A 25,734-nucleotide genomic window follows, 5' to 3' on the forward strand; every position below is an offset into this window, starting at 1 on the left:
ACTTTTTAAGTTTTGTCCTTGTTGACTGGAAAAACACCTAAAAATGGTAATGACTCCCTTTTTTCTTCAACAATAATTTACTTTATATCTCCATCTTGATGTACTAGGTGCATTTAATGTACGAGAAGACCTATTCGCCAATTTTAGTACCTTTTACCGAAAAGCATTAAAAACCAATGCGTTCTTGTGAATGTGATATTTCCTTTTGTTTGGTAAGCAAATTCCAATTATCATATGACCCGTACGGACCCGCGCGCAATTTCCTTGGAAAACCATATGAAAAAAAGTCCCGTATGAGGGCCGTACGCCTCGCTCTAGCAGGGCCGGAAAAAGCCGTACGGCCCTACTAGAAAAGCGTACGGCCCCGCTACTGCCGCGAGATGCCGGAATTGAAACCATTTGATTCCACAGCTTTGAATTCATATGAACGATAGTTTAGATTTTTCTAAAAAGCAAAGAATGTCCAACATGTTAATTAAAACTTTACTATCTAGAAAGGATGTTGTTTACAGGCGCAGAAATTTTAAAAACAAAACGTGTTTAAACCTGGCAAATGATGAAGAAATACTCCTGACCGCAACAATAAAATCGAAATAAAAGCCGTCAAAAAAATCGGACAAAGACGAATCCTGGTTTGAAGTCATGATAAACATTAAAGAAAAAATGCAAATGCGAAGTAAACTCAAATTTCTCTTTCTGCTGCGTAATTTTAAAATCACAACAAACAAAATGCGAGTACATGTTTACGACTAACCTGATTATGACACAGTTTCCCGCTTGTTTTCACGAAGCATTTTAAGCACAATTCGGACATCAACTGTAATGCGGAGCTCAACATCGTCGAGGAACTAACGAATTCAAGGACTAACCAGCAATAGCAGACGTTCATGAATCCTACGATCCGTGGTAAACAAAACAACTTGAAGCCGAAAGGAAACGGAGCGAAGCAAAATCCTGAACTGCCAGAATAATCCCAAGTCTTTACGTAGTTTCATAGATTAAGATCTTATGTTGTTTTAACATCCAAAATCCTTCTTGGTGGAAAGTTATTTAATCCTCTCGTTCAAACCAATTGTGAATTTCAGCTCAGAAGAAACGTCGCTAAGTTGTTCAATCAGGAGAAATTCAGTCTTCGCTGAGAGACGAGCACGGCTAGCCGAAACTACGTGCAAATTCTTTGTTGTAGTCCTTCATAAACGTTTCCTTTGAAATTTCTACTAACTGCAATCATGTACGAGAAATTTAGGCGGATTTAAATCTTCTTGGAATGGAGCTAAAAGCTCGGAGATTTCATTGACAATTTTAACAGAAGTTCAAAACCTTTGTACGCACATCGCAGTTCAAATGCACTTTACTGGCTTCCCAAACAAATTACGCGATACCATTGGCTTTTCAAAATGCGCGCGAAACGGGCCGCCGCGTCTGCATCCACGAAAGAAAAACAAAACAAAATCAGTGGTCATATGATAAAATGCTTATTGACTGAGTTAGGTCGGGCCGGACGGGAAAATATTTGGCTCTCGGTCAGGACGCACGGACCTCGCTGCGCTCGGTCCGTACGTCCTGACCTCGAGCCAAATATTTTCCCGTCCGGCCCTCCCACTCAGTCAATAAGTACATATTACTGTACTAGAGTGGACTTAAAGGGGCTCTGCTATGATATTTTGTTTCATTTTTTTCTGACGTGCAAAAACACTTTCATATTAAAGGAATAATTATCACTTATTCCCCTCAGTGGACACCGACACTGGGGGGTGGGGGGGGGGAAATAATTGTTTTTCACAGTAGTATATACCAAATCAGGAGGTTAAAGTGGCTAGGTCACGATATTTTAGGTCATTCTATTTATTTTCGCTAATTAAGAGCTCTAAACTTCAAAATGGTAAAGCAAAAGTCTTTTATTAGCAAAACCATGGCCACATAACAAATAAGGATGATTTTCGAGCATTGTAAATGACACTTTCATACAAATTGAGATAAACTTGAAAAAAGTCGGGCTACATTTTTCAAGTTTACCCGAACGCAATCCGTTTTAATCTTCTCGAATTTTGCCCATCCATGCACCCTTTTAGCCTCTATGTGTTTCTTTCGAGTTCTTCTACAGTTTTAAGCTGTTATTGTGATATTTCTGTTAATTGTATGACTAGTTGGTCAGTGCCGAAATTGCCTAAAATTGCGTGACATAGCCCTTTTAAAATACTCGCAAAAATTGATTTATTTTCTGTTAAAAGACCTGTACAAGATCAGTACAAGTACAATCGCGCACAAAATGGGCAACAGCGCTAGTAATTAACACGATACATCCGGTGGTCAAGAGAAATCAAACGTTCTCGATCATGTGTTTAGTTAAAATTACAGAGAAAGAAATTTTAGTCATCAAAAGTTTTACCTGTCCGCAAGGAAAGAAGGAACAAATTGATTAAAAAACAAGACAGGCTGTTTGATGTAATTTATATAATGTAGCTGAAGGGAATCGATTTCAACGAGCTCGCCCACTTCGTATCGATTCGTAAATTAAAGCTACGACTCCCTTTGTCATGGTCTGTTTCTGCCAGTAGAAGCAATTTGGCCACTTTTTCTTTTGTTTTAAGAAAATTTCCGAGGGATTTATTGGATGCAAATTACTTCTCAGATGACGATCCAAAGCGGCCCGAATTGCGGTAAGCCACTTTTTGTTGTAGAAAAGGCCGTGGCGTTTTCTTGCGGATAGATATAACTTTTGAAGGTACTTTTTTAAGTTGTTCCGGCGTCATTTTCTTAAAAGGAGTTTTAAAGTTTTCTTGCATTTGAAACCATTTTGTGAGACATTTTTAGATTACAACGTTTAACTTTCGCAAGCCTCGAACAACAATACGCTAACTTTATAGTTAGGAACTGTATGTAAACAAATCGTTTTGTGTCGGTTTCTCGTACCACTCGTACCTATAAACACTACTAGGCCGAAATCTGTCCCTTCTTTGTGTTAGCAGCGACAGCTGCTTCTTTGACTGCTAATGTTTCTTCTACTGTCACGGTAGCCATTTTGCCTATTACTGAAGCCTGACTCCGAGCTGGAAGGTTTCCGGATAGCACACACTATCCCGAGTTTAACTATCCACACGGTTAGTACTAATAATAGATCTCGAAGGTAGAAAAACACCAAATTACTAATACTTAACTGAAAATAAACAAGCAAGGTTACGACTGTGGAGGATTAAGACGGATTACAAAAAATGGCCAATTTCTTTAAGATGCACGGTCGTGACGAAGAATTGCATTAGTATTGCATCGCGCATCTTTACTGCGCATAATTTTACACATACTGTATTTGCTCGAATAAGCGCCGCGGCGCTTATTAAATTTTTCACTCCTCAAGTGCGGCGCTTATTCGAGGGCGGCGCTTATTTGAGGGCGGCGCTTATTTAAAATCTGGACGCCACAAAGAATCGAATCCTTTACAGTAACTGAAAATAGCGTCTTTTGATTGTCAGTATTCGTCTCTTGCTGAAAAAAAGAAGTAGCGCTTGGTGTCCTGGCAAAGTTCGGGGCCTTCACAACATTTACGTAACTAAGAATGGTTAGAAGGTTGGATAGAAAAACTAATGGGCGAGTGGTAAAACAATCACTTTGAACTGCAAAACATCGCTTTTGATGGAACGAAATGTCCAAGTTTGTTTTAGAGGCTTTGTAGTGCTGTTTTTAGTTAAACGGAATTCCTCGAATAAGCCCCACATCAGGACTGCGGCGCTTATTCGGGGGCGGCGCTTATTAACTTTTTTGTCCCAACTGCGGCGCTTATTCGAGGGCGGCGCTTATTCGAGGGCGACGCTTATTCGAGTAAATACGGTAATATTAATTTGGAAAATTGTGGCTTGGCTGTCGATAGAAAGAGATTGATCATCGTTTTCTCGTGAATTGGTATGGTGATCTATCAATTTGTTCTCTTGTCTGGGTCTAGCAATTACCTTCTTTCTATGAAATGAATACAGACAAATTTATATTGTAGAAAAATAAACAATTAATGGTCTTAACGGAAACATGAACTTATACACTGCTTACGTCTGTACTCGTGAAAATATAACTGTAGCCTCGAGATTGATGTATGCTTGGAGCAGGTTGGATCAGTGTCGATTAAAAATGCGTTCCTTTAATATTCATATATTAAATTGTTGCGTAAAGTCACCAGAGTATATGTTTTTTTCACTCTTTGTTTTTTTCCTTTTTTCTCCACCCACGAAACCTGAAGTGAACGGTTCAAATAATAAGTAAACGTTTCTGAAAGCTGATATTGTAAGAAATCAAAGGGGTGTGTACAAGGTGTCCCTGCCCCTAAGAGACCCATTTTTCCTGCAAAATGTAGGTTCCCTTAAGATGGACAACCCATAACGTTCAACTTTGATGACTTTGATGACTAGATTTTAAAATTGATTTATTTTCTCTTATTTATGCCAATGTAACAAGATTTGGTATAATGAGAAGTATTGACGAAAATGCATGGAAATTAGTATTTTGTACAATTGACATCGTGCATGGAGGCAAATTTACATTTATCTACAGTCATCTCCTTATGTTGTGTCGTCCCTGATGTCCACGCCGCTGTTGTTGTTGTTGTTTTCGTTGTCGTTTGGATTTTCCCGACCGTTGTGTTGAGTTTCTTCTCTTCCCTGCCCTACTTCAAGCGGTGCCACAATGTTCGATCTTCCAAACATTCGCCTTTCAAACTGTTCTGCTTGTGTATAGTTTTTTCTAAGCAATATTTCAATAAACGCTACGCGAAATTGTCTTATTCTGATACAGTAAATAACAGGGTTTATCAAAGAATTGAGCATTGTTACAAAGGTTGCAGTGGAAGAAGCAATGTAAGCCATATTTAAACTAGTGATGGTAAAAGTCAATTTAAGAAGTATTCTAACAACAATTATTGGCGAATAACACAATAATAGTATAAATAGTACAGTTGTTGTTAACTTAAAAGCTTTCTTCTCCTTTAAGAATTTCTGCCTGGCTTCCACTGAGACTTGTTGGGCAGCGATTTGTTTTTCGTGGCGACGAGTCTCAAAATAAACTGCAATCTGGCAAGTAGCTATAATGGACATGAAAATAAATAAGAAAATACCAGTATTGAACAAGAAAAAGTTATTACCCGTCAAGAGTACAGGCGCGATGATTAGAACTACAGTGACCCACGCCAGAGCGGATGAACCAAGTATTCGAGCTTTTGTGACCATGGTTGTGTACGCGAACGAGTGTTTAATGGCTATATACCGCTCCACACTAATCAAGGCCAGGTGACGAATTGACGCTCCAATCAATGTCCTAGTAACAATTATCGATAGTCGTTGCAGCGTGCAATGTTCGTTAGACGTATCACCTTGCAAGATTAATATTGTGAAGGCGGTAGTAATGGGTTGGCCGATGACTCCCATCAACATATCAGTGACGGCTAAACAGCCGAGTGCAATGTTAGAGTTGGTTTTAACAGAAAATTTCAGAACTACATTCATAATCTATGGCAAAAACTCGACATTTTCCTAGATTAGTTTACAAACCTTCAAATAGCCTGCGTAGCTGGCGGCATTTTTGGGTTATGGGTTATAAAGCGCGTACAAGCAAGCGGCGAAGCCGCGACAACGAGCGGCGCAGCCGCGAGTGCCTTGGGGAGGAGGAGTTGAAAGCCACTCGCGGCTGCGCCGCTCGTTGTCGCGGCTTCGCCGCTTGCTTGGACGCGCTTTAAAACCCAAAAATACCGCCAGCTACGCAGGCTAACCTTCAAATTGCAACCGTGTTTCAAACTGTTGTCAGTGACTTTAAATAAATAAATATAGGCAGGGTTAATGTATTTAATAATTGGAAGGTATATTTGCACCGACTCATAATGCATCGTACTTTTGTCTTCCATCTTACGGTTCAAGGGCTCCTCAAAATACAAGGGTACATTATACTCAGGCCATTAACGCATTTCTTCAGCCATTTTCAAGCGGAAGAGTCAGGAAACTGCCATAAATTGATCCATTATATTTTGTTAAAAGATACGACAGAATTTCCTTTTGCTAAAAAGAAAACACATCATAAAAAAATCGAAATGGTAAAAAAAGCAAATAAAACTCGTATTAGGTATAAATGACGAGAAATAAATGTTTTCACATCTTTGACCTTAATTCCAAACAAGACTACTATGCAGTATTCATTTTCCGTGTAAATTTATACAAAACATATACCTATTAAACATCTGTCATGTTATATTTAAGGTGAGCTTAATATATGATAATCGATAAAGCAGCGTTTTCGATAATTGCGATTTTTAAAAGATCTGGTCTGATAGAAGCAGTCTGGCTATAATTTTTAGATAGTGATCGACACATTTGATTTTGAAATTAAACAAAACATGTTTCGGTCATTCAATGACTATCTTCAGTTGTGAGTAAATTTCACAGGTTTTATTTGAATTTATGCATGTTAATGCAACAATGACAATTTATACTAAATATTCAAATTTAAAAATTAAGAAAAATAGCGAAAGAAACAAATACGCCAATTAGAGCGAAAGAGTTAAATAAACATGCCCCAGTTTTTATGACTTCATTTGTCTTAGCCTGCGAGAGCAGACGGCTTTGTTCTGGAATTTTGTGGTCGCATGTTCTTGAATTTTGAAGCATTTGGCTGAACATTTAAGAATCTTAAAAGACGATACCACTAACTTAATGCCAAGATTGTTTCCAAGTCTATTGTCTATTTTGGTCGTTGAGCGACCGAAGCATGTCTTTTTTCCAAATCAAATTTGTCGTTCTCGTTCTAAAAATTGCCATATGTACATTATAAACTGGATATTTTAGGGACCGGAGGAATTTCTTTACGTAAACCAGCTATTTGAACTTATTATATCTGATCCCCTCCCCCCCCTCCCGAAAACAACTGTTATGTTTAATAACTACAAATACAGTCCCCTACCCAATGAACACCTTGATTTCATCTAATCTCCCTCTCCTCCCCAGTCTTCGTTCCTGAACACACCAATAATTTTCTCCTTGGGTCGAAGTTACTCATTTTTTCATATTATGCTAGTGAGAGTTTTCAAGTATTTTTTGTCAAATCTCGGGAAAAATTTTAAAAACCTAAAATTTTTATAATTTTTTTTTTATTTCAAGATTTACAAAAAACAACCAAAAGGCAAAGTTCGGTGAAAATAAAATGCCTTATGGCAAAACCAACACGTTTCACGTTTTGCTTTCTTCCCTATTTTTTCTGCACCCACGAAACCTGAAGTGAGCGGTTCAAATAACAACGTTTCCGAAAGCTGATATTGTAACAAATCAGAGGGTGTATACAAGGTCTTCCGGCACATCTAAGCGACTCATTTTTATTGCAAAATGTAGGTTCCCTTAAGATGAACAACTAATAGGCAAAGGTTGAACGAAAATCTATTTACAGCTCTATTTCTATGACTGTATTTTAAAATTATAAATGCCAATGTAACAAGATTGGGTATTGTGAGAAGTGTTTGAAGAAAATGTATGGAAAATAGTATTCTGTACAACTGACATTGCGCATAGAAACAAGTTTACATTTATCTTTCAGTTATCTCCTTAAATACAACGATCTCGTACTTTACTCGATAGTTCCATCGTTTATTTGAGTTCCATTTTTGTTGTCCATGCTGTCCTAGCCACTGTTGTTGTTGTCGTTGTTGTTTGGATTTCCCTGGTCGTTGTGTTGAGCTTCTTCTCTTTCCTGCCCTACTTCAAGCGGTGCCACAATGTTCGATCTTCCAAACATTCGCCTTTCAAACTGTTCTGCTTGTGTATAGTTTTTTCTAAGCAATATTTCAATAAACGCTACGCGAAATTGTCTTATTCTGATACAGTAAATAACAGGGTTTATTAAAGAATTGAGCATTGTTACAAAGGTTGCAGTGAAAGAAGCAATGTAAGCTATATTTAAACTAGTGATGGTAAAAGTCAATTTAAGAAGTATTCTAACAACAATTATTGGCAAATAACACAATAATAGTATAAATAGTACAAATGTTGTTAACTTAAAAGCTTTCTTCTCCTTTAAGAATTTCTGTCTGGCTTCTACTGAGACTTGTTGGGCAGCGATTTGTTTTTCGTGGCGACGAGTCTCAAAATAAACTGCAATCTGGCAAAAGGCTATAATGGACATGAAAATAAATAAGAAAATACCAGTATTGAACAAGAAAAAGTTATTACCCGTCAAGAGTACAGGCGCGATGATTAGAACTACAGTGATCCACGCCAGAGCGGACGAACCGAGTATTCGAGGTTTTGTGACCATGGTTGTGTACGCAAACGAGTGTTTAATGGCTATAAACCTTTCCACACTTATCAAGGCCAGGTGACGAACTGACGCTCCAATCAATACCTTAATAACAATTTTCGATAGATGTTGCAGCGTGCAGTGTTTGTTAGACGTATCACCTTGCAGGATTAATATTAAGACGGCGATTAATATAGGTTGGCCAATAACTCCCATCAACACATCAGTGACGGCCAAACAGCCGAGAGCAGTGTTTGAGTTAGTTTTCAGACGCGCTTTGGTTTTAACTGCGATTATCACCAGCGAGTTCAAAACAATTGTAAAAGGACAAGTTATTATGCTCACGACTGTTAAGAAGACAAGCACCACGTTAGCCCCTGTTGTAGTGTGATCAAGTTTTCCTCCAAGAATGTCATAGATTTCACATTCATGGGGTATCGTCCCGCTTGTGGATGCGGCGCTCAAATTCATGTCTTCTCTGTTGCGATCGAACTTGTTCTCTCTGTAATCTATAGCTGCCTACTGGCCGCCTCTGTGCTATGTTCCGTGTTTAATAGACTGCAGCCAAACAACTGCACCTGTTTGTAAGAGAATAGCACTGCCATAAAGGAAATTGTGTTCGTCTAAAAAGAGGAGCCTCAATGGAAACTGAAAGGATTTATTTTTCTTTGCCGTTCTTTTTTCAGATTTCGACAATATTTACATGACAATGTCGGTTTACAGTTTTATGATTTTGGTTCGTGTTTTCCTATAGTTTTTATGAATTTACTTGATTCATGCTCTTTTCTTCCAACGGTGCAAAACATTAATAAAAATTATCAAAGTGAAACGCTTTGAACTAAGACTACAAATGCCCAAAAGATACAACCTATTCCTGCAAAATTGTACATGGAGTTAAGGATTTAACACTGTTTTAATCCATTAGGTGGTTGGCAAATCGGAGCGTCCTTTAAGAAGTGCAACACTTCAGATATAAGCACAGTCATTAACAAAGAGTTTCCATGTAAATTGGCTGTTATGATTTGACCTCGATGTGCACGGAATGAAATATAACGGACGCGCGAGAAATCATGAATTTCAGAAAATGCTGTCATTATCCAGTTATTCATGGTAAAAACTCGACCATTCAAAAATTAATTGTCATACCTTAAAATTGCAACCATGTTTCAAACTGTTATCACTGGAATACAGGCAGGGTTAATGCATTCAGTAAAGGAAGGTATTTTTGTACCAAATCATAATGGCTGGTATAGTTTGACTTCCATTTACGGTTCAAGAGCTCCTCAAGATTTGAGGGTACATTTCACCAAATCCATTAACAAATTTTTGCAGCCATTTTCAAGCGGAAGAGTGCGAAACTTCCTGATCCATTATATTTTAAAGATTTAAAGTTTAAAGATACAAAACGAATGGAAACGCTCCTGTTGACAAAGCAAAATGTAGAAGAACTGAGAAACGTAAGCATTCACAGAAGCGATAGCATTTGCTTCGGTGAAAAAGCAAGCAAATCTGTTTCCACATCTTAAAAAATCGAAATATGTTAAAAAGGTAAATAAAACTGGTCTTCGGTAAAAGTAACGAATGATAAAACAAGAAAAAAAGTCTTAAATCTGCGATGGCAGTATTCCTTTTCCGTGTATATTTATACCATGAAACATAATACCTCTGAAACATGCATCCGTCGTGTTATGTTTATATTTGATGATAATACGGTAATAGCTTTTTGTAAATTGTGATTCCCGAACGATCTGTCTTCATAGAAGGAGATTGACTATAATTTTTAGAAAAAAATCGACACATTTGATTTTGAAACAAGGCGTGTTTCAGTCGTTCAGCAACCATCTTCAGTTGTGAAATATGCTTATGGAACAATGACAATTACAAAAATATTCAAAAAATTAAAAGTTAACAAAAATATCGAGTGAAACAAAAGGGGCTACAACAGTGCGTAGAAACATACAAATGAGCCAATTAGAGCGCAAGAAAGAGTTAAATTAACATGGTATAGCCCAGTAAATATGTACGGCTTCTTTTATCTCGACCTGAAATCTTGTGGTCACATAATCTAAAATACAAATTTCGAAGCATTTGGCGAAAGAAGCCCTGCGACATTTTTCGAATTGTTCCAGACCAACGTTGAAAAATATTTACAGTTTGCTCAAGTTAACTTGTTTACAACAGGTGTACGGAGCGTAACAGGCACGGGGTCGTTGACATTTAAACGTGTTGCTAATCTAAAAGACGAAGTTGCTAACTTAATGCCGAGATTGTTCTTAGCTTACAGTAAACACCCGCGTATAAGAACCTAGAATTTTTGGGTTCAGGCTGAATGGGTTCTTATATTTTGGGGTAGTTTTTCCGAACTCAGGCTGATTAGGTTCTTAGTAGGTTCTTATTTGTAGGAGTTGTCATAGTGATACCATTCAGAGAGCTACTGTAGTACTAGTATGTCATAATGGTTGAACATTTGTATTTTAAACCGCAAAAATGCCAAGCCTTATTTTTTAAACAATAATAAATTCAGTATCATAGGCTACCATATTTACAGTTGTATTTGATAATAATGTAAATTGATAACAGCAATATAAATATATAAATAAAAACAGCAAAAATAAATAACAACCCAATTTAGGGAATTAAAATCCAGTATTTTCGCTACAAAATAAGAGTGTTTTTTTGTATAAGAACCTATTGTTCTTTGCCAGCCTAAATAGGTTCTTATATATTTGGGTATTAAAATGCCCAATTTCAGCCTGTAGGTTCTTAAATCACTAGGTTCTTATACGCGGTTGTTTACTGTACTTTGTCTTTTTTGATCGTTGAACGACCGAAACCTGTCTTGTTCAAGACACCAACTATTTCATCCTTGGGTCAATGTTATTAATTTCCTATACTATGCTGGTGCACGTTTTCAAATATTTCTCTGTCAAATCTCAGGGTAAATTTGGACGCAAATTTATTGAAAACTGAAAGCTTGAAATTTGACGTATAGTACTCATTCTCGACCCCAGAGCCTCGTTAACGCAACCGAAGAATCGGGGGAGAATATATATAAAAGGGCGGCGGGGGGGGGGAAAAGGGGGAAATAAACGAAATATTATGGGATACATTAACAAATTATGGGATATACAAAACGTCCCCCTGCTCCTAAACGAAAATGGAGAGTCCTCTTTTTTGATTCAAAACTTAAGTTCCTTTTTTAAGATGAACAACCAATAGGCCAAGTTTGAAGGTGAAAATTTTATTGATTTATTTTTGTTCATATGAAATAGACGAGGATGCTTACATACATGATTCATGTTTTCAAAACTACACGTTTGAGGGATAAAGAATCTCATACTTCTTCCAGGCTATGTGAAAAGTGGTTTTAACATGAACTTGCTCACAGAGAGGTTTTCCTCGGCTGGTATAAAGATTTCAACCCAGCAATCGTCGCTGAATGTTCTCCAGCGCTTGTACCAGATCCTGTGGATTTGATAATTCCGGTATTGACCTCTTGGCAATTTGGAAATTTCTCAGCTGAGAAGAACTTGACGATATCAACTGATTCTCGGCCTGCTGTAAAATCTGCAGAGTTTGATCTGTGAAACAACAACAAGTAATAATTTATTTCTCCTAGATTATGATTGTTTTGTGCAGGAACCGCACACGCTACGGGAATAGACACCCAGACTACAAAAAACACACCAGCTTAACACATGTACAACAAAAGCTACGATATACCACTCCCACAACACTAGACAAAAACTGGACAAAATATGTTTGCTATGCGTAACAAGTTGATTTCGTAAACCCTTCTTTTATGGTGGTTACCATGGAATAGGTGCCACGTTTTCTTTGATCGATGTTAGCTATGCAAATTCTGTGGTACTAAGGACAGATTCGCTTGTTTGATGATTATCTTTGTTCTCATTACTGGTCTATTTGACAATGTATAATGCCATTGCAAGGAGAAATTAAACTCTCATCACTCTTGCTGTTTAGTTCAGCCCGCAGTTGCAGGGAAATGCAAGGTACCTGTTTACTTACTTCGAAAGTTTTCGAACTCTGCTGTAGAAAATGATCCTCCGAGAAGTGCTTGAAGCTGAGAAAAGAAAAGCAATTAGTAAAAACGCGCGCTAAATTATTTTCTCCTTAAAGGTGGATTTCCACTGACGCGGAATATTTTACGTGCGTGAAAAAATTTAGAGACAATGTATGAACGGCTTGCGGACGGTTACGCAAGTCGTTCATACATGGTCTCTAAATTTTTTCACGCGCGTTAAAAAATACGCGTCAGTGGAAATCCACCTTAAGAGACGTCCAAGCTTTGATTTTTTTTTGAGTGTGCTGATTAGCTATTAGCCGTGTTCGTACTTGGTATCCAAGTACTTATAAGTACCCCGCTTTAGTGTCCAAGTTGAGACCTTGAACTCGTACCCAAATTCTTGTGTGGGTACTAGAAGAAAAGAAAAGGTGAACATGTTCACTTTAGTGCCCAGCGGAAATCGTACTGAGGCACCAAGTGTGACATAGCCAAAGAAAATAGACTGAACCCATATTATTCCGCTGCTAGTGCTCTACCTACTGCAAATGTTTTGCAGAATGGACAATATGTGTCTTAAAAACGTGCATAATTGGCACACTATAATCCTATTCCATACACTTCCTTCCCCTAAAATAGACTAATTTAAAACATAAATGGATGTCCATTGAAATATTTACCCTTTGTATGATCTGGCAGAGAGATCCGAGTAGATCAACAAGTATCCTGAAAATTGAAGGTAGATAATTCAGTTATTGCTGTCATGATCATGAATAACTAGACAAACAATTTTGATGAATTATTGCATTGATCAATCAATTAATCAATAGATTGATGAACAGGTATCAGTAATCATCCGGTCCTTGAGTTACTCAAACAGCCAATCGACCAATCGTTCAGTCTTTCGTTTCATCGGTCCGTCGGTCATGAATCAGTACTAGTTAATCAAAAAAGAACAAACGATTAAAACAACCCACTTACCTACCTGCCGACCGACTGACCGGCCGAACAAACAAGTTAACAAAGAAATAATTATACTAAAAATCCAAACAGTAATCTTCCATTGTATGATTAACCCTATTCAGACCGGGCTTTTTTGGACCTTCTCTGCCCCGGGGAGGAGGGGGTTTCGGAAGCCCCCCCCCCCCCATGTAACTTCCAGAATATTTTAGCAATCACAATGAAACTTATAGGATGTATAGTATGTCCAAACATCTTTCTTTTGGTATACGTCACGTGGGATGATGACGTCACATCACGTGACAATTACATCATGATGAAGTAGCTTCGTGTTCAAACAGCCGCCATCTTGGATCTACCATCTTGGATTTCAAAATTTTTCCAAAATGCCAGAAAACCACCCAAAATTACTGCAAAGTACACAAAATCAATCAAACTGTGCTTAAAAACCGTAAAAAGGTAAAAGTTAATTGCATTCAGGTTAATTTTCATTAATAGAAACACGAAAATTACAAATTTGGGAAAACATGCCTATCACAATGCCGTTGCCATGGTGATGTCAAGTTCCTGACACAACAACCTATCCTATCAAATTATTTCCATTTAAATTTTAGACAAACTCACAAAGTTTGGCAGGGTTTGGGTGAATCTTGAAAAAGTTATAAGCGTTCAAAGCCATCGCGGGCCTCAAAAGCTGCCCCCGGTCTGAATAGGGTTAAGACTCTTAAGGATACCACTTAACACACGCTAACAAACATCATTGCCTACCTCCGGACATCAGGTGGAATACTCAAGGGTGGTACAACCGAAGATGAGGGCGACACTGCAATGTTGAATTAAAGCGTTGAATGAATTCGAAAAGAACGCTTATTTTCAAATTCGGCATGAAATATGTGCTGCATCTAGCTTATAGCTCAAAGCAGTGAAACACAGTTTCCAAGAAATAAAAATTGTCATTCTTGCAAAAAGGTCGAATCTTTAAATCACTATTTTTCTTTTGGGTAGCAATTTGTTCTTGCTTTTATTATCAACTTTGGCATTTTTCTCTATTGCAAAATAATCAAGCAAGTTTATAGCAAACTACATGGCATTATACTTATTAAAGTGCGATATATCAACCTGGACACTGTCCCTATAAAATCGCATTTTGCAATCTCTATATTCACGAACAAAACAATTATTACTTTCCGATTTTGTGTTTTTTTTTTCTCAAAGCTACTTATTCCTGTTTTTTATGTGGTGCGATTTGCTTTTGTGCAATGTTTGACAGAATTCATTTAAAACTTGTTGTCATTTTGTACCTTACTACGTTTTGAAGTAAAAAGATAATTATCCTCCAAATCACACTCACCGACGGTAATGTTGTATTGAGCTAAAAAACCTTGCCTTACGACGATAAAGTCAGAAAAGAATCTGATGTTCAGCAACTGAGTTCTGTCGCCTCTAACTGTGACAGTGAATCCTGACCTAGATCCATTAAGCCTTGCTATTCTCTGCCCCGAGCTATCGGTTAATTCAACGAAGTCGAATCTGCAAGAAAAAACAATGCTTTGTACAAATATACATTCATGTGATTTGCAAAGATAAAAGAGGTAATCAAAATGGCCATAAAGATTACGCTTAAAACAAATCAGAACAACGAGAGAATGATCATCTCCTATTACGAGAACAAGAAGACATAAAGGTAGCCTGCAATAAGCGCGGAAAAAATGTAACTAATGTTATTTACCAGTGCCGTGGCAAAGCGCGGCAAGATGCCAAGCGTGGGAAAACATGTCCGGCATGGTGTGACCGCTGGACGACGAACTCAGCAAGTCGCTGTTGATTGATTATGGTTTGAAGAACTTCCTTATATTAGTGATCATTACTTAATTTCAATTACGTCAAGGACTTACCCTGCTTCTGTTTCGAACACTATAAATTGGAGCCTGAGAGAGCCATTAGCGGGAATACGCAAAGTCCATAAACAGTCCAAGTTGACAGTGTAAGACACGGGATATCCAGGAGAAGCAAATAATCCCGAAGACCCGTTTAACATCCCGCCACATCCTGAAAGAGAATATCATATCGCAAAAAGAATGGTTTATTATTATTATTTTTAAAGATAATTTAATGGTGATTCCACACTGTAATTCATCAGTAAGTATATATCTGTATGTCCTCTGGTGGTATAAGTATATCTCATATACCAAGTGCGAACGCAGTCGTGAGGAATAATGGCAATGAATGTTGACAGTACGCATCAAACCCAATTACAGTCCTTACAGGAAAGACCATTTGTGCTCTTAGGCGTAATTACTGTTTTTCATGTCAGTACTTGTAGAGACATATCCGTCTGTTTCTTTCACTGGTGGTAACCAGATAACATGTAAGGCAAGTCGAGCTAGCCCTAGAGTCCATAGGTAGTTAGCTTACCGATGATGAATGGTGGTGGTGTTGTCATTGGTAACGTAGGCGTTGGTGTCACAGCAACAGATGATGAAGAGGGCGTGGGTGCTAGGGATGATGCAGCGCTAACTAAAGGTAAAGATTAATAGATAATCAATAGTTTACAGGATTTATCAAAAATTTTCCACTATTTTTTTATAATTTTCACGAACATTGTCCATAGGTTTAGCACTTTCTCTGAATTTTCTGATATTTTCGAGGAATGCAAATAAAGAGATTTACAAAGAATTCAAAGACTGCTAGGAAACTGTTTTCAGCTTCATTTATTAAAGTAGTCCCGTTTTTTTTAAATCTATAGAAAAGACATAGTGCTACTTATAAACATTTTGCATCAGTTATGTTCCATGTGGCAGTTTGCTTTCGTGCAATATTTTTTAAGATTTCATAACATTTATAAAGCTTTCTTTTATTTTAAACCAAAATTTAAAAGATTAATTTATCCTCTATGTCATTACTCACCGAAGGTAATGTTGAATTGAGCAAGGAAACCTTGCCTTACGATAATACTGTCAGAGAAGAATCTGATCCTCAGCAACTGAGTTCTGTCGCCTCCAATGGTGACATTGAATCCTGACCTAGAGCCATCCAGTATTTCTATTCTCTGTCCTAAGCTGTCGGCCAACTCAACGAAGTCGAACCTGCAAGCAAAAATATACATTGCTATGTACATATATACATTCATGTGATTTGCAAGGAATTAACGAGACAACCAAAATGGCCATAAATATTGCGCTTAAAATCAAACAAAGCAACGAGAAGATCTTCATCCTCTATCGCTAGAACAAGAAGAAAACAGGTAGCCTGCAGTGAGCGAGGGAAACATGAAACTAGTCAGGTCATACGTGGAAAAAGAAAATGACAGCGCCGGTGCCAGGTGCAGGAAAACTTGCATGGTGAAAGCCATGGAAAAGGCACTTAACAAGTCAATGTTTATAATCATAACTTTTATTATGATTTAATGTTCATTAATTTATTTTAATTACGTCAAGGACTTACCCTGCTTCTGTTTCGAACACTATAAACTGGAGCCTGAGAGAGCCGTTAGCAGGAATACGCAACGTCCATAAACAGTCCAAATTGACAGTGTAAGACACGGGATATCCAGGAGAAGCAAATAATCCCGAAGACCTGTTTAACATCCCGCCGCATCCTAAAAGAAAATAACGAGAGATAAATGTTTTTTTATTTATTATTGTTATTTTTTTTTTTTCAATTATTAATTATTAATATTATTATTATTGTAATGCGGATTCAATGGTTCCCTGTTTCCACACTGCAATTTATCAGTAAGGGATATGCTCCGGCCAGGATAAGCTCCTGTCTAATGGGCCCGACTAGGGTCGAACGTAGACTTTTAGATACTTTTATGTGTACTAGTGCAAATAGTGTAAATATATATCATAAGCAAAGTGTGATCGCGTACTGGGATAATATTAATTAGCACTAAACCTTTGCAATACGCACTGGACACAATTAGAGTCCCTACAGGAAAGACCGGGAGCTTGAATTCCAATCTTAATTAACCATCTGTGCTATTAGAGTAGTTTTCACATGACTATCGAGGGTAATTTGTGTTTGCTTTTGTTTTGCATTACTACGCTCTAGTTCAAAACTGAACTAGCCCTACGCGGTAAATAAAATCCAGTTGGCTTACCGATAAAGGGTGGTGGTGTTGTCACTGGTATTGTGGGCGTTGGTGTTACAATAACGGCTGAAGAAGAGGGCGTGGGTGCTAGAGACGATACCGCGGAAGCTAAAAACAAAGATGGAAATCATAGAGAATCAATAGTCTAACATAATAATAATGACGATTTCATAGTTGATGGAAGATTTCCGCTAATTTCTATAAATTTCTCGAAGATTGTCTATAGCAGTAAGCACTATTCCAAACGTTTTCCGGGCACTTCCGGATATTTACAAGGAGAGCAATTTCTGGGGGCATGCATGCACCTTAGGAAATTTTGCAAAGTTAGGTTCTCTCAATTGCCATTTTCAGCATTTCGAGATCATTTCTGACGTGGGATGCATTTTCCTTCAATATAAGCTCTTTGGAAAGTAATTTTCATTCTAAAAAATTCTGAAATGTTCAGAAATGAGTGTGTGCATTTAGACAGGTTTCAAACACAAATATTAAAATTACATGCAGGGTGGATGAATGGACAAGAAATTGAAAGAATGATGAATAATGATGATTTATCTGACATCAATTAACCAATCCAAAAGATTAGAACTTCTAATAATAGTGCCAAAATTGTGCGGCTTTCTCCGATAATCGTGGCAATTAGGAAGGTAGTCGCCCGTGTAATCGACCGGTGACAGTCTTTCGATTGTTTTGTGTTAATTTTTTCTATCTTTTCAACCCCCCAAAAATGCCGACCTAAAAAATTTTAGGGGTTCGTCCGAACCCCTCGAACCCCCTCCCCTCCACGGGCCTGTATTGTTTTTCTCAATGCTACTAATTCGTATTTTTCATGTGGTGCGATTTTCTTTTGTGCAATATTTGACAGAATTCATTTAAAACTTCCTTTTATTTTGTACCCTAGTACTTTTTGAAGTAAAAAGGTAATTATCCTCCAGATCAGTGGGTACTCACCGACGGTAATGTTGTATTGAGCCAAGAAACCTTGCCTTACGATGATAAAGTCAGAAAAGAATCTGATGTTCAGCAACTGAGTTCTGTCGCCTCTAACTGTGACAGTGAATCCTGACCTAGATCCATTAAGCCTTGCTATTCTCTGCCCTGAGCTATCGTTTAATTCAACGAAGTCGAATCTGCAAGAAAAAACAATGCTATGTACAAATATACATTCATGTGATTTGCAAAGATAAAAGAGGTAATCAAAATGGCCATAAACATTGCACTTAAAACAAATCAGAACAACGAGAGAATGATCATCTCCTATTACGAGAACAAGAAGACATAAAGGTAGCCTGCAATAAGCGCGGAAAAAATGTAACTAATGTTATTTACCAGTGCCGTGGCAAAGAGCGTCAAAATGCCAAGCGCGGGAAAACATGTCCGGTATGGTGTGACCGCTGGACGACGAACTCAACAAGTCACTCTTGATTGATTATGGTTTGTAGAACTTCCTTATATTAGTGTTCATTACTTAATTTCAATTACGACTAGGACTTACCCTGCTTCTGTTTCGAACACTATAAATTGGAGCCTGAGAGAGCCATTAGCGGGAATACGCAAAGTCCATAAACAGTCCAAGTTGACAGTGTAAGACACGGGATATCCAGGAGAAGCAAATGATCCCGAAGACCCGTTTAACATCCCGCCACATCCTGAAAGAGAATATCATTTCGTAAAATGAATGTTTTGTTATTATTTTTAAAGAGAATTTAATGGTGATTCCAAACTGTAATTCATCAGTTAGCAGATATCTGTATGTTCTCTGGTGGTATAAGTATATCTTATTAGCAAAGCGCGAACGCCGTCCTGAGGAATAATGGCAATGAATGTTGACAGTACGCATCAAACCCAATAACAGTCCTTACAGAAAAGCTAATCTGTGCTCTTAGGCGTGATTACTGTCCTCCATGTTAGTACTTGTAGAGACATATCCGTCTGTTTCTATCACTGGTGGTAACCAGATATCATGTAAGGCAAGTCGAGCTAGCCCTAGAGTCTACAACTAGTTAGCTTACCGATGATGAATGGTGGTGGTGTTGTCATTGGTAACGTAGACGTTGGTGTCACAGCAACAGATGATGAAGAGGGCGTGGGTGCTAGCGATGATGCCGCGGTAACTTAAGGTAAAGATTAATAGAGAATCAGTAGTTTACAGGATTATCAAAAATTTTCCACTATTTTTTTATAATTTTCACGAACATTGTCCATAGGTTTAGCACTTTCTCTGAATTTTCGAATATTTTCGAGGAATGCAAATAAAGAGATTTACAAAGAATTCAAAGACTGCTAGGAAACTGTTTTCAGCTTCATTTATTAAAGTAGTCCCGTTTTTTTTTTTAATCTACAGAAAAGACATAGTGCTACTTATAAGCATTTTGCATCAGTTATGTTCCATGTGGCAGATTGCTTTCGCGCAATATTTTTTAAGATTTCATAAACATTTATAAAGCTTTCTTTTATTTTAAACCAAAAGTTAAAAGATTAATTTATCCTCTATGCCATTACTCACCGAAGGTAATGTTGTATTGAGCCAGGAAACCTTGCCTTACGATAATACTGTCAGAGAAGAATCTGATCCTCAGCAACTGAGTTCTGTCGCCTCCAATGGTGACATTGAATCCTGACCTAGAGCCATCCAGTATTTCTATTCTCTGTCCTAAGCTGTCGGCCAACTCAACGAAGTCGAACCTGCAAGCAAAAATATACATTGCTATGTATATACATTGCTATGTACATATATATACATTCATGTGATTTGCAAGGAATTAACGAGACAACCAAAATGGCCATAAATATTACGCTTAAAAACAAACAAAGCAACGAGAAGATCTTCATCCTCTATCGCTAGAACAAGAAGAAAACAGGTAGCCTGCAGTGAGCGAGGGAAACATGAACTGACTAGTCAGGTCATACGTGGAAAAGAAAATGACCGCGCCGGTGCCAGGTGCAGGAAAACTTGCATGGTAAGCTTGCTATGGAAAAGGCACTTAGCAAGTCAATGTTTATATTTATAATTTTTATTATGATTTAATGTTCATTAATTTATTTTAATTACGTCAAGGACTTACCCTGCTTCTGTTTCGAACACTATAAATTGGAGCCTGAGAGAGCCGTTAGCAGGAATATGCAACGTCCATAAACAGTCCAAATTGACAGTGTAAGACACGGGATATCCAGGAGAAGCAAATAATCCCGAAGACCCATTTAACATCCCGCCACATCCTAAAAGAAAATATAGTGAGATAACTGCTTTATTATGATTACTTATTATTATTATTATTATTATTATTATTATTATTATTATTATTATTATTATTGTTATTATTATTATTATAATTGTTATTATTGTAACGAGGATGCAATGGTTCCCTGTTTCCACACTGCAATTTATCAGTAAGGGATATGCTCCGGCCGGGTTAAGCTCCTGTTTAATGGGCCCGACTAAGCTCGAACGTAGACTTTTAGATACCTTTATGTGCACTAGTGCAAATAGTGTAAATATATATCATAAGCAAAGTGTGATCGCGTACTGGGATAATATTAATTAGCACTAAACCTTTGCGATACGCACTGGACCCAATTAGAGTCCCTACAGGAAAGACCGGGAGCTTGAATTCCAATCTTAATTAACCATCTGTGCTATTAGAGTAGTTTTCACATGACTATCGAGGGTAATTTGTGTTTGCTTTTGTTTTGCATTACTACGCTCTAGTTCAAAACTGAAAAAGCCCTACGCGGTAAATAAAATCCAGTTGGCTTACCGATAAAGGGTGGTGGTGTTGTCACTGGTATTGTGGGCGTTGGTGTTACAATAACGGCTGAAGAAGAGGGCGTGGGTGCTAGCGACGATACCGCGGAAGCTAAAGGCAAAGATGGAAATTATAGAGAATCAATAGTCTAACATAATAATAATGACGATTTCATAGCTAATGGAAGATTTCTGCTAATTTCTATAAATTTCTCGAAGATTGTCTATAGCAGTAAGCACTATTCCAAACGTTTTCCGGGCACTTCCGGATATTTACAAGGAGAGCAACTGGGGGCATGCATGCCTCTTAGGAAATTTTGCAAATTTAAGTTCTCTCAATTGCCATTTTCAGCATGTCGAGATCATTTCTGACGTGGGATGCATTTTCCTTCAATATAAGCTCTTCGGAAAGCAATTTTCATTCTAAAAAATTCTGAAATGTTCAGAATTGAGTGTGTGCATTTAGACAGTTTTCAAACACAAATATTAAAATTACATGCAGGGTGGATGAATGGACAAGAAATTGAAAGAATGATGAATAATGATGATTTATCTGACATCAATTAACCAATCCAAAAGATTAGAACTTCTAATAATAGTGCCAAAATTGTGCGGCTTTCTCCGATAATCGTGGCAATTAGGAAGGTAGTCGCCCGTGTAATCGACCGGTGACAGTCTTTTGATTGTTTTGTGTAATTTTTTTTTTATCTTTTCAACCCCCCAAAAATGCCGACCTAAAAAATTTTAGGGGTTCGTCCGAACCCCTCGAACCCCCTCCCCTCCACGGGCCTGTATTGTTTTTCTCAATGCTACTAATTCGTATTTTTCATGTGGTGCGATTTGCTTTTGTGCAATATTTGACAAAATTCATTTTAAGGTTCCTTTCATTTTGTACCTAAGTTCCTTTTTGAAGTAAAAAGGTAATTATCCTCCAGATCATACTCACCGACGGTAATGTTGTATTGAGCCAAGAAACCTTGCCTTACGACGATAAAGTCAGAAAAGAATCTGATGTTCAGCAACTGAGTTCTGTCGCCTCTAACTGTGACAGTGAATCCTGACCTAGATCCATTAAGCCTTGCTATTCTCTGCCCCGAGCTATCGGTTAATTCAACGAAGTCGAATCTGCAAGAAAAAACAATGCTTTGTACAAATATACATTCATGTGATTTGCAAAGATAAAAGAGGTAATCAAAATGGCCATAAACATTGCGCTTAAAACAAATCAGAACAACAATAGAATGGTCAACTCCTATTACGAGAGCAAGAAGGCATAAAGGTAGCCTGCAATAAGCGCGGAAAAAATGTAACTAATATTATTTACCAGTGCCGTGGCAAAGGGCGGCAAAATGCCAAGAGCGGGAAAACATGTCCGGTATGGTGTGACCGCTGGAGGACGAACTCAACAAGTCACTCTTGATTGATTATGGTTTGAAGAACTTCCCTATATTAGTGATTATTACTTAATTCCAATTACGTCTTGGACTTACCCTGCTTCTGTTTCGAACACTATAAATTGGAGCCTGAGAGAGCCATTAGCGGGAATACGCAAAGTCCATAAACAGTCCAAGTTGACAGTGTAAGACACGGGATATCCAGGAGAAGCAAATGATCCCGAAGACCCGTTTAACATCCCGCCACATCCTGAAAGAGAAAATCATATCGTAAAATGAATGTTTTGTCATTATTTTTAAAGAGAATTTAATGGTGATTCCAAACTGTAATTCATCAGTTAGTAGATATCTGTATGTCCTCTGGTGGTATAAGTATATCTCATTATCAAAGCGCAAACGCCGTCCTGTGGAATAATGGCACTGAATGTTGACAGTACGCATCACACCCAATTACAGTCCTTACAGGAAAGCTCATCTGTTCTCATAGGCGTAACTACTGATCTCCATGTCTTGACTTATGGCCAACGCCCTAAGTGGGCATAGGGCCGGGATCTCCATGTCAGTACTTGTAAAGGCATATCCGTCTGTTTTTATCACTGGTGGTAACCAGATAACATGTAAGGCAAGTCCAGCTAGCCCTAGAGCTCAGCTGGTTAGCTTACCGATGATGAATGGTGGTGGTGTTGTCATTGGTAACGTAGGCGTTGGCGTCACAGCAACAAATGATGAAGAGGGCGTGGGTGCTAGCGATGATGCCGCGGTAACTAAAAATAAGGATTAATATAGAATCAATAGTTTACAGGATTTATCACAAATTTTCCACTATTTTTTTTATAATTTTCACGAACATTGTCCATAGGTTTAGCACTTTCTCTGAATTTTCGAATATTTTCGAGGAATGCAAATAAAGAGATTTACAAAGAATCCAAAGACTGCTAGGAAACTGTTTTCAGCTTCATTTATTAAAGTAGTCCCGTTTTTTTTCAAATCTGTAAAAAAACATAGTGCTACTTATAAGCATTTTGCATCAGTTATGTTCCATGTGGCAGTTTGCTTTCGTGCAATATTTTTTAAGATTTTATAAACATTTATAAAGCTTTCTTTTATTTTAAACCAAAGGTTAAAAGATTAATTTATCCTCTATGTCATTACTCACCAAAGGTAATGTTGTATTGAGCCAGGAAACCTTGCCTTACGATAATACTGTCAGAGAAGAATCTGATCCTCAGCAACTGAGTTCTGTCGCCTCCAATGGTGACATTGAATCCTGACCTAGAGCCATCCAGTATTTCTATTCTCTGTCCTAAGCTGTCGGCCAACTCAACGAAGTCGAACCTGCAAGCAAAAAATATACATTGTTATGTACATATATACATTCATGTGATTTGCAAGGAATTAACGAGACAACCAAAATGGCCATAAACATTGCGCTTAAAAACAATCAAAGCAATGAGAGGATCTTTATCCTCAATCACGAGAACAAAAAGAAAACAGGTAGCCTGCAGTGAGCGAGGGAAACATGAAAATAGTCAGGTTAAACGTGGAAAAAGAAAATGACCGCGCCGGTGCCAAGTGCGGGAAAACTTGCATGGTAAGAGCCATGGAAATGGTACTTAGCAAGTCATCATCAATCCTTTAAACGCCCAGTGGCGCATAGGGCATCAACAAGTCGCCTCCATTCCTGTCGGTCCTTTGCAAGCCGCGAAGCTTGCCCCCAGGTAAGATTTAGAGCCTGAAGTTCTACTTCTGCAGTTCTTCTCCAGGTGGATTTTGGACGGCCTCTTTTTCTTTTACCCTCTGGTGTCCATCTAAGAGCAACTTTAGAAATGCTGGTAGATTCTCTACGGAGCACATGACCAACCCAACTCCATCTTTTCCGTGTGAGAATAATACTCATGTCCTCCTGTTCTGTCAATTTAAAGAGCTCGTTGTTGGAGATCTTTTGTGGGCAAAAGATGTGCAAGATTTTTCGGAGACAAGATGTGTGAAAACTTTGCAGCTTTTTCAAGTCATGCACAGTCATTCTCCAACATTCTCCAACACTTAGCAAGTCGATGTTTATAATCATAATTTTTATTATGATTTGTTTTAATTACGTCTAGGACTTACACTGGCTCTATTTCGAACACTATAAATTGGAGCCTGAGAGAGCCGTTAGCAGGAATACGCAACGTCCATAAACAGTCCAAATTGACAGTGTAAGACACGGGATATCCAGGAGAAGCAAATAATCCCGAAGACCCGTTTAACATCCCGCCGCATCCTAAAAGAAAATATCGAGAGGTAAATGTTTTATAATTATTAATTATGATTAGTATTATTATTATTATTATTATTATTATTATTATTATTATTATTATTATTATTATTATAATTGTAATGTGGATTCAATGGTTCCCTGTTTCCACACTGCAATTTATCAGTTAGGGATATATGCTCCGGCCGGAATAAGCTCCTGTCTAATGGGCACGACTAGGGTCAAACGTAGACTTTTAGATACTTTTATGTGCAATGGTGCAAATAGTGTAAATATATATCATAAGCAAAGTGTGATCGCGTACTGGGATAATATTAATTAGCACTTAACTGGACCCAATTAGAGTCCCTACAGAAAAGACCGGGAGCATGAATTCCAATCTTAATTTACCATCTGTGCTATTAGAGTAGTTTTCACATGACTATCGAGGGTAATTTGTGTTGCTTTGGTTTTACTACGCTCATAGATTGGCTTAAAAATATCGCGCCACTATTTCAACCAATGAGAAGTAACGACCAAACCCAATCGTGAATTGCTCTCGCGCGTTTTCCCGCGCTTTACGCGTGTTGCAGGTATTAGCCTGAGTTTTTATTGGTTCACTGGATGATCTGTGTCCTTTGTGATTGGCCAGGGTAATTACGCTTATTTTGGTTTAACGAAACTCATTTGAAAACCGCTCTCCATATGTTAATACTACATCATAGCACTTAAGCACATTTCTGGGAGGGGAAGCAGAACTAAGCTTGCAAAGACACTTTTTTCTGTCTACCTCTATCAGTCCATTAAGTGTTATATTCTGTAAGTTTCGAACAATTTTAAAAAGTCGCGGCCACGGTACCTCACCGATTTGGCTGAAATTTTGCATGTAATCATGATTTGGGGTCCTTAGTACGAAATGGATGTTTTAAAGTTCTATAAATTTTTACTTTGGAAATTATGGAGACAGCCATTTTCGATCGGCTTTGAGAGCTAGCAAATATGGCGGATCGAAGGACTTCTTGTTACTCTATC

General features: G+C 37.9%; 2 protein-coding genes across 2 annotated transcripts; both read right to left on the reverse strand.

The window, feature by feature from the left end:
• Positions 1-4,544: 4,544 nt before the first annotated feature.
• LOC144628814 (adenosine receptor A2a-like) lies at positions 4,545-5,483 on the reverse strand. Its single transcript, XM_078486928.1, has one exon. The coding sequence runs from the start codon at positions 5,481-5,483 to the stop codon at positions 4,545-4,547; it is 939 nt and encodes a 312-aa protein (XP_078343054.1).
• A 2,053-nt stretch (positions 5,484-7,536) lies between these two features.
• LOC144628815 (adenosine receptor A1-like) lies at positions 7,537-9,031 on the reverse strand. Its single transcript, XM_078486929.1, has 2 exons — positions 9,023-9,031; positions 7,537-8,772 (listed from the first exon to the last, which is right to left on the reverse strand). The coding sequence occupies exons 1-2, from the start codon at positions 9,029-9,031 to the stop codon at positions 7,639-7,641; spliced, it is 1,143 nt and encodes a 380-aa protein (XP_078343055.1). The 3' UTR covers positions 7,537-7,638.
• Between the last annotated feature and the right edge of the window lie 16,703 nt (positions 9,032-25,734).

This window comes from Oculina patagonica, chromosome 10 (assembly GCF_052425735.1).
Source record: "Oculina patagonica isolate OP01 chromosome 10, crgOcupat, whole genome shotgun sequence".
NCBI classification, from domain to species: Eukaryota; Metazoa; Cnidaria; class Anthozoa; order Scleractinia; family Oculinidae; genus Oculina; species Oculina patagonica.